The 10323-nt window shown below is 37.6% G+C and overlaps 1 protein-coding gene across 1 annotated transcript; it reads left to right on the forward strand.

Moving 5' to 3' along the window:
- The first annotated feature begins 800 nt into the window (after nt 1-800).
- Nucleotides 801-1562, forward strand: LOC135078680 (3-oxoacyl-[acyl-carrier-protein] reductase FabG-like). The gene has a single exon (XM_063973223.1). It carries the CDS (start codon nt 801-803, stop codon nt 1560-1562), a length of 762 nt encoding a protein of 253 aa, XP_063829293.1.
- Nucleotides 1563-10323: the final 8761 nt, after the last annotated feature.

Genomic DNA, 10323 nt, shown 5'->3' on the forward strand with positions numbered 1-10323 from the left:
TAGTGCTGTGCGAGCTGAATTCCACTGTATCGCGTCGTAGCAAGACTTGCATTTATTTAAATCGTCTTGCGGAGTAATCCTTCTGTACCTGTACTATTACTTATTCTGTGCCAAAAGTAGCTAAATTACCTACAGAGGAAGTATCTACTCGTACATAATTTAGAATACATACCTACAATCACACATAGGTATTGGATATTGATATTACTTTAATAAGCAAGGTGGAAATCCTTCATCTAAACTAGTCTATACTTCTATACTAATATTATAAATGCGAAAGTAGGTAACTCTGTCTGTCTGTCTGTCTGTCTCTCTTTCGCGCCTAAACCACTGAACCGATTTTGATGAAATTTGGCATAGAGATAGTTTGAGTCCCGGGAAAGGACATTGGATAGTTTTTATCCCGGTTTTTGAAACAGGGAAGCGCGCGATAGATAAAGTTTTTCTGTGACAGACAAAATTCTTCGCGGGCGGAAAGCTAGTCTTTTCATAAATGGACAAAAGTAAAATAACCTGAAAATTAGAAATTCTTGGAAAATTTAATTACAGACCGCCACACTACTAATTACTAATTTAAACCCATATTTGGTACTTATTACAAAACCATATGCTGTGTCCCACACAAAATATTCCGAGCAGAACCCTAACAATGAAGAGTCCGCACCGCGCAGTCTATAAAGCGGCCGAGTGCGCTGAGTTCCTTATTGTGCGGCAGAATCGGCTCACATTACCTGCCGCCACAAATTACACAACTATATTATTACAAGTATTATTCAGTACTAAGCTGACCGCCTCCCACAATGGTCTTCAATAACAAAGTAGTAATTATAACCGGAGCCAGTTCAGGCATCGGCGCCGCGTGTGCTGTACTTTTCGCGAAAGCGTCAGCGAAACTCGTCCTTGTTGGAAGAAATTTCGACAACCTCACGAAAACGGCAAACATGTGCAAAAAATTCGGACTCCACCCCTTTGTGCTCGTTGCTGACGTAAATATTGAAGATGATTTAAAGAAGATTGTTGATGAAACTGTGCAGCATTTTGGAAGAATTGATGTACTTGTGAACAATGCTGGGTTCACAATACTTAAAGAAATAAAAGACGGTGTAGACGCTTTCGACAGCGTTATGCGAACAAATCTCAGGGCTCCATACCTGCTGACGTCCCTAGCGTTGCCTTACTTGATCAAAACTAAAGGAAACGTGGTGAATATATCTAGCATCCTCGCATATAGACCATTAGCAACCATGACTGCTTACTGCATGTCGAAAGCTGCATTGGATATGTTCACGAAGTGTGCTGCAATAGAATTCGGACCACATGGTGTTCGAGTGAATTCTGTGAATCCAGGACCAGTGAAGACCCAGATGTTCAAATTTGCTGGTCTCAACGAGGAAACTGTTGAAATGTTTTTCTCGAATATGGAGCAGTCTGCCCCTTTACAAAAGGTTGCATACGGTGAAGATGTAGCGGAGGTCGTGCTGTTCCTAGCTAGTGATAAAGCGTCTTGTGTTACTGGAAGCTGTTATCAAATCGATTGTGGACTAAGCATCAAACAGACCTAATTATATGGTATAAGAATTCACAAGTATTTGGAGTACAATAGAAGGCATGGACCAATTAACACAACAACAAAAGCAAAGTGCCAGCAATTCTAAGAAATAAAAATAATTTTGGTGAATTTACTCGAGCACATCAAGAAATGTTCTGAGCACGAAATAAAATAAACCGTTCGTATCTAGCTTGTTTTTGTTTCCAAGTACCCAGGGGTGTGTATTTGTTACGGTGCACAGTGATATCTTTGTTGGACGCGATAATTATGTTTCTGACAAGGGCTGAACAAAAGCGGCGTGATATTAAAGTATGTTAAACCGCAGCCTCGGAGTGAGCGCCTCACGCAGACAAAGGGCGCGGATATTGCCAGATAAACGCAACTCCTTACAATTTCAACGGCGCTCGTTTAGATCTCCGACAAACTCCTTCTCCCCACTAAATTCCACTTCTTTTCAGGCCCTTAATTGTGGTAATATATTCAGTTATCTGGAGCTCCTAATCCTTCCCCAGGTGCGTCGCTAATTCCCTGTTATCTTGCGTTAATTTCCCTCGGATAATCTTGTAAATTGATTGTACTCCCCACCGAGTCGCGGCAGATTTCGTTTAAAATTCGGTTGTTTTGAATAAACACCTTTGCTTTTCTGTTTTATTTTTGAGTAGAATGGTGATTCATCTTTTGAATTGCAGAAGTTAAGTACGGTGTATTTTACTTATTAATCTTTGTACTTAATAAACTGAATGGAATGCTCGATAGAAGCACCCATTCGAGAGTGACTTACAATTAGTTGCATGTTACCTGTGATTAATACGATTCCTTAATTTATACAGGGTGTCGTACCCAGCTATCGGCTCTAACCACAGCTTTCAATTACACGACAGCACTCCCACGTTTATTGCTTTTTCTTCCCTAATTCTCTTTACTTAGCGAGATGTTCGTAATTATCGCTATATGAGCGCACTCGTTTATTTTCGTGAGAGCTGTAAGAGTTTATTTCTCGTACTTAATTTCGCCGCGTGTTCACTAGCTAATAATAATAAAATAATACGTGTAACGACAGGATAATGTTTTCGGTAAAGTTTATTATGGATTATCTTGCATTAGGGTACTTAAGGACGCTATACCAGTCGCTGGGACATAAACGTTAGTGAAATAGAATAACACCCTTATGACATACACACATAGGTACATAGGTAGGTACGCCACACAGAAATAAATTAGTAGCTGAACTTCTATGGTCCTAAAATAACTTTGTTTTTGAGGAATATAATTCTAGGCGTATTTGTAGTGTACTCAATACTTTTTTTTTATAGAATTCCAAGATCTATTTTCAAGCACTTATATTATTTACAGTCCTTGGCTATACATAAATTTGTAATCACTGAGTAGTAGTAGAAAATGGGTTTCCATACATTTATTTAAGTTATTCACGTCACTAAGTATTAGAGATCGGCGATAGGGTGCAATGCTTGAAACTAAAAAACTACTTTTGAGTCTCTCAAACAGGCGGATTTTACTATTTAATTTTTCTCATAAATGTAACTGTTTTCCTGTAAATTTCCTACACGTACTAAATTCATAGCAATTAACGAAACGCATCCGCATTAGTATGAAGGCAGGAGGTACTAAGTCTTGCGATAATTGAGACAATTCCGTTGTCTTTGCGCGATCGTGGCGGCGCTCGTATAAAGTAGAACTAATAGCCTAAGTTAGGCAGACGCGCTCGCATGCACTAGCACGTGCAGGTATCGTAGTATTTCTGCCATTGCCTATGCCGTTCAGGCTAGATGAAGAGTAGGCGGAAGCGGGGCGGAAAATCGCCTAAAAAGGTATGAAAATTAAACGAGGCCCATATTTTTAGATCATATGGCTAAGCAAACGCAAATTTCTAAAACGTTTAACAAAATTCATAGCAATTAACGAAATGCATCCGCATTAGTGTGAAGGCAGTACTAAGTCTTGAGATAATTGAGACAATCCCGCTGTCTTTGCGCGATCGTGCACGGCGCTCGTATAAAGTAGAACTAATAGCCTAAGTTAGGCAGACGCGCTCGCATGCACTAGCACGTGCAGGTATCGTAGTACTTCTGCCATTGCCTATTCAGGCTGAGATGAAGAGTAGGCGGAAGCGGGGCGGAATATCACCTAAAAAACCGATATTTTTACATTTTAATCGCTAGCAATAAGCACAAATTGCCAAATTGTTCTTATGCCTGTGCCAGTTTTTCCGTCCGTAACATTTAGCCAAATTCAGAGCAATTAACGAAACGCATCCACATTAGTATGAAGGCAGGAGTACGTAAGTATCTAAATCTGAGACAATACCGCTGTCTTTGCGCGATCGTGGCAGTGCTCATACTTATAAAGTAGGACTAATAGCCTAAGTTGCAGACGAGCTCGCATGCACTAGCACGTGCAGGTATCGTAGTATTTCTGCCATTGCCTATGCCGTTCAGGCTAGATGAAGAGTAGGCGGAAGCGGGGCGGAAAATCGCCTAAAAAGGTATGAAAATTAAACGAGGCCGATATTTTTAGATCATATGGCTAAGCAAACGCAAATTTCTAAAACGTTTAACAAAATTCATAGCAATTAACGATATGCATCCGCCTTAGTATGAAGGCAGGACGTACTAAGTCTTGCGATAATTGAGACAATTCCGTTGTCTTTGCGCGATCGTGGCAGTGTTCATGTTACGGTCAAAGTGATAAATGTGAAAATTATGAATAATCGCCGGTTATTATGAATAATTACCGCATGATTTGGTAAATGTGATTAATATGAGGTCATTTATGTGTGTATAAAACTAAATAGGCGGCTTAGGGGTGGCCCAAGGGCCACCCCCGCCGCACCTTAACCTATTTTTCACTTTAAATCAAAACATTATGTTATAGGCATCATGGAAAAGTAATATTATGCAAGAAACATTCCAAACTCATAATGCCAAATTATATTAATATATGATATTAAAACGTTCAAAAGTTTGGCTGTACACGAGCACGTACACAAGATGTTGTTCTCTTTTATGAAATTTGTTAGTACTAAGGTTGAATTATTAAATAATCACTGTTACATGTGATTAATTTATCACTTTTACCGCGACTGTCGGTAATTATTCATAATAACCGGTTATTATTAATAATTTTCAATTTATCACATTAACCGTAACATTCATACTTATAAATTAGAACTAATAGCCTAAGTTAGGTAGACGCGCTCGCATGCACTAGCACGTGCAGGTATCGTAGTATTTCTGCCATTGCCTATGCCTTTTCAGAAGCTGTAGGGCAGCGAAGATGTTGTAGGTGTTGATGATTGAAAGGCCGTGGTTTCACTAATTAAGTTTATTGCCAGGTCTGCACAGTTTAATACACACAATCACAAGTGTAATGGCCGGAGTACGAAACGCTACTGGGCGCGAAAGGCGCTCAAATACATACGTCACAAGATCGAACGAATGAAGGAATGAATGAGTTTTAGTGTTGGAACCCAACAGAAGCTACTAAAGCGAGGGTGGTTAGCGTGGCGGAAAATCGCCTAAAAAGATAATGAAAATAAAATAAACATAACCCTCCTTCTAGCACAGTCGGGTAACAAACGATACCGATATTATTAGAATCATTATAATATCAATTAAGAAAGTTCTATGCTAAACTAGACCCAAATCTCCATTCACTTCTTGTAAATAAGAGAGCATCGTGCTTCTCCAGCTAATACGAGTACATAGATATTCTCAAAAATTTAATGAATGCCTAAACAAAACCATGACCAATTATTTTGACACTCGCATTTTTTAATGGTGAGTAATATGCCATAGAGACGGAACTTAACTTAAACATGAGATGTTTTAGTTAATTAGTTAAATATCAAAATTGCCTACAGGCATTAATTTTATTAGTTGGTGTCGTCTGACTCTAAGCACAGCTCTACAAGTGTGCTTTATAGTGTTCATCACGTGACTTCCGCTCGCTCCTCCAATGTAACCGAGGCCTTAAGTTTACGATGTTATTAAACTCCATTAAACCGCTCAGAGTTCTCCCTCTCAATTCGCTAACGTGCTCTATTAATGTACGAATTAGACAATGTTTATGTACCAATAACAGTAAACCAAGAAAACGATTATTTATTCGATAAGTACTCATTCGACCATGTGCTTTACACACAGGTAGGTACAGACTCGCCTACAAAACTGGATAAGGCATGACAAAATATTATTAAGTATATTGTTTTTTCGAAGCTAAGATACACAATACTGCTCTACTAATACTTTTATTCGCAATACTTATTTATGTTATCTGTATAAATATAAATTAATAACTTAGTGTGTTGCTGACGACAAAATCAGAGAACGACAGCAGGCCTATATTTTTCAAATTTTTGTTGAGGTGTCTGTTAGGCTTTAGTGAAAAATGATTGGAAATATTTCCCGAAAAAACGTAGTTCGAAAAATATACATGGGGCATTGCTTCGGGCAGTAGCAATATCTAAATTTATGTTAACGCTACAGTAACAGTAAACATGAGAGTGTGACATCTTCTGAAACAAGGAACTTCTCACATATTTTCACTGCTGAAGTCTTGAAATTAAATATCCGTCCCTACTCGGCAGCCTCCGGGACAGCAACAATAAACTGCAGCGGGACGCGTTATTAGACATCTCACTTGCAGGACACGTCCCTCGCCTCGTGGTTATCTCGAAGACTTGCCAGCTAAACACATTTGACCTATACGGTTGGTGCAGACTACACACTATATTCAATAACTAACGTAACTTATCGCAGACTAGTACCTATATTATACAAGGTGTAAGTAGTACAAACCAATTCATTAGATGGTTGGAAATTTTTACTGCTCGATTTTTGTAGTCACTAACGTCTCTACCAAAAAAATATTAATAATACCACAAGATGTACTTTGATCGAGCAATACTCACTGACAGGACCGTACATAACAATAGACCCGATATAACTCTTATAGATAAACTAAATAAAACAGTACACATTATAGATATAGCAGTGCCAAATACTCATAACTTGCATAAAACTATAACCGAAAAAATCCATAAATACTCGTATACAGAACTGAAAGATGAAATACTAAAAATTTGGAATATCGACAAGGTATACATTGTGCCACTGGTGCTCTCCAGCACTGGGATCATACCCAGACACCTACTCAGTGCCCTCCGCAACCTAGACATTCAGGAAAATATTTACATGACAATGCAGAAAGCCGCTATCCTTAACACGTGCCGCATAGTTCGGAAGTTCTTGCAGGACGACAACACCCAAAACTCCAATCCAGCAAACGCAGCTCACTTGGCCTAGGCCCGTGAGTCAGCCGTCAACACCGGAGAAATTATCTTTCTTCGAGGTTTAATAAAACAGAACAACAATAATAATAATAATATAAGCCTTTATTACTGGATTACAAGGTATTTTTACAACATTAACATTTCATTTTACAATTGAGTTGCACTCATCTCCAGTTTGTCCTTGGACATAGGCCTCCTCCAATGATCTCCATGCTTCTCTGTTTCTAGCCATTTGTGGCCATAATGGCCCTGCTAATTCGCGGATATCGTCCTCCCATCTTTTCGCTTGTCTGCCTCTGCTTCTTTTTCCTTCACGGGGATACCATTCCGTTACGGCTCTTGTCCATTTCTCTTTCTTTTCCCTCATTAGGTGTCCCGTCCACTTCCATTTCAACTTTCTAATTGTTGCAACAACACTTCTGAATTTGGTTTTTGATTTTATTGTGTTTAGGTTTATCTTGTGTTTAAGTTTCACTCCTAATACACTTCTCTCCATACTATTTTGGCATACTTTTAACTTTTTAAGTTGTTGCTTAGTTAGTGACCAGGTTTGGCAAGCATATGTGAGGCAGGGTAGTATACAGGCATCAAATATTTTCCTTTTGCGGAACATCTTTAGGTTCCCGTTTTTCATTACCTCTGCTAGTGACCAGTATCTCTTCCATGTGTTTGTTATTCGTCTATCTATTTCTTTGCCCATGCATTCTTTGTTGGAAATTAGATGTCCCAAATAGATGTATTCATCTTCATACTCAATTTCTACTTTGTTTACGTGTATTTTCACTTTAGTTGAGTTAGTCATCACTCTTGTCTTTGAGGTGTTCATAAGAAGACCCACTTTGGCACTTACATCACATAATTCTTGTAGCATCTTTTCCAATTGTTGTGGGCAATCTGAGAACACCACAATATCGTCTGCGAAACGTAGGTGTGATAGTAATTCTCCGTTTATGTTAATTCCGCTTTTCTCCCAGTCAAGTTCTCTGATGATCATTTCAAGTACAGCAGAAAAGAGTTTAGGCGAGATCGGATCTCCTTGTCTGACACCTCGAGTTATAGGGAACTCTGGTCCAGTGTTTTCGAGCTGTATTTCTGCTGTACTTTTTGAGTATACTTCTTGTATTAATTTTATGTATTTTTTGTGAACACCTTGTGTCTCCAGTGCTGACCATATTGCTTTGTGTTCTATAGAATCGAATGCCTTGCTGTAGTCAATGAATCCGATATAGTATGATTTATTATATTCTTGAAGTTTCTGTAAGACTTGTTTTACTACATGTATGTGATCTACTGTTGAGAAATCTCTTCGGAATCCTGCCTGCTCTTTAGGTTGGTTTTCATCAAGAGTGTTCGATATTCTGGCTAATATTATTTTTGAGAAGACTTTGTATATATTGGACACTAAGCTTATGGGTCTATAATTCCCTACATCCCCCCTATTCCCTTTTTTATATAGAAGTATAATCGTTGACTTTGTCCAGTTTGTAGGTATGGTCTCGCTAACTATTATTTCATTAAACAACTTTGTCAGGACTGGAGCTGTTTCGGTGATAGTAGCTTTCAGAATCTCGTTTGTGATATTATCAGGTCCAGGAGATTTTCCATCTTTTTGGGTTAGAATTGCTTTTTCTGTTTCCGATAAGAGGATAGGTGGTATCGATTCATCGTTAAAGTTGTTACAATTTAAGTTTTTTGGTTGGTATTCGTTGTTGCAGTCCATGCCTGTGTAAAGTGTTTTGTAGAACTCTGTTGCAATGTCGAGAATTGCCTTCCTGTTCCCTGTGCATATTCCCTGTTTGTTCTTTAGATTTGGCATCCATTCTGTTTTGTCTGACAGCTTCTTATAAGCCTTCTTTATTCCTCCTGTTTTTTCAATATGATATTTGATGACATCGTTTCTTCTTACTTTGTTTTCCTTCTTTATATTTTCATTGATTTTCTTGCTTATTTCCGTGATTTGTTTTGTATTAGATTTTTTATCCTTCAGTAGTTCTTTCCTTTGTTGGAGTAAATCTTGGGTGTGTGTAGATATCCTTTTTTCTTTTGGCATTGATTTGGTTCTATCGATTTCGTTTTTTAAGGTAGTTATGAATTTATTGTAGATTTCTTCTATATTCTTACTGTTGGATTTATCCATCTCGTTTTCCAGTGCGTTTTTGAAATTTATCGTGAAGGTTTCCAGATTTTTATTGGTGATGTATGATTCAGGTCTCTTACTATAGGTTTTTCTTGTTTTCTTTACTGGGTTTCCTTCCAATATTGCACGAACCATTCTATGGTCTGTATTGAAGTTCAGGTTATTTATTACAGTAACATCCTTGATCCTATCTTTTTTATTTGTCATTATATAGTCTATTTCATTCGTGTATCTTCCACAAGGTGAGATCCAGGTCCATTTCCTTGAATTTCTTTTTTTCAAAAAAATATTACACAAAACTTAAGTTAGACAATGGATTGCAGTTGTAGAGATGTAAAAAACATCATAACTCGAACACCCTGTATTGTAAAAAAAAAGGTTAGCAATGAATAAAAAAGTACTCGTATTACTTCAAAAATTACTTCATCACAGACAAACTTATGTTAAAATTACACAGTCATTACGTAAATTATCATTACCTGAGTACGTAATTAATAAATGTCTCTTTCTTTCTAAATTATTGACTATTAAGTTTGGATACAAAGGCTACCCAGCTGGATATTTCACACATGAAAAATAAAATATAATAACAACAACCGGGACAAACTTTCTGTTATAGAAAACCCGGAAAATGGCACAAAAAATAACAGCTAATACTAAAATGTTACCTTTCTAAAAGGGGAAAGGGCGTGCCATGTTCACCGTTGTAAAAGTATTTACCAAAAAATGTTTACTTACAAAAATACCGGTATTTTTACTAGTGTTTTCTTATATTCGACGGCCGCCGCGTGCATCCAATATATTGCGCCTCTTAGGCCCCGGCGAACACTTCGTGGCTCTTGATCATTTCTCAAATTACAAATCCCACGTGCCATTTTGCACCCAATAACAAATGTTGATAAGGTAGACATTCGTAGAGCTAGTTCGTATTATTTATTTTGATAGAAAAGGACTGGGACAATCGAAGGCGGCTATTTAAGGGTCCAACCGATCACTTTATTTGTAATTTGTGCCGCACGTGTATGGAATAAATATTTATAAAGGACGCTCTTCGGAGGAATTATTAGATATTAATTCACTATTTGGTAACCGCCCAGGCCACAAAAATTGCTCGTGTACGATCTAGGCTACTTATAATTAATTAAATAATGATTTAACGGAAAATAAGTACGTAAATCCTCTTTGACGTAGAGGATAATAATTGAAATTTTTGGATATTTTGTTGAATTTTCTTTTCTCTGGATTCAATTCTCAAATGATAAATCTGTGTAATTGATTTAAATTTAAACATACGAGTCTACCATCTGGTATCTTCGATAATTGATA

This window comes from Ostrinia nubilalis, chromosome 15, assembly GCF_963855985.1.
Source record: "Ostrinia nubilalis chromosome 15, ilOstNubi1.1, whole genome shotgun sequence".
NCBI classification, from domain to species: domain Eukaryota; kingdom Metazoa; phylum Arthropoda; class Insecta; order Lepidoptera; family Crambidae; genus Ostrinia; species Ostrinia nubilalis.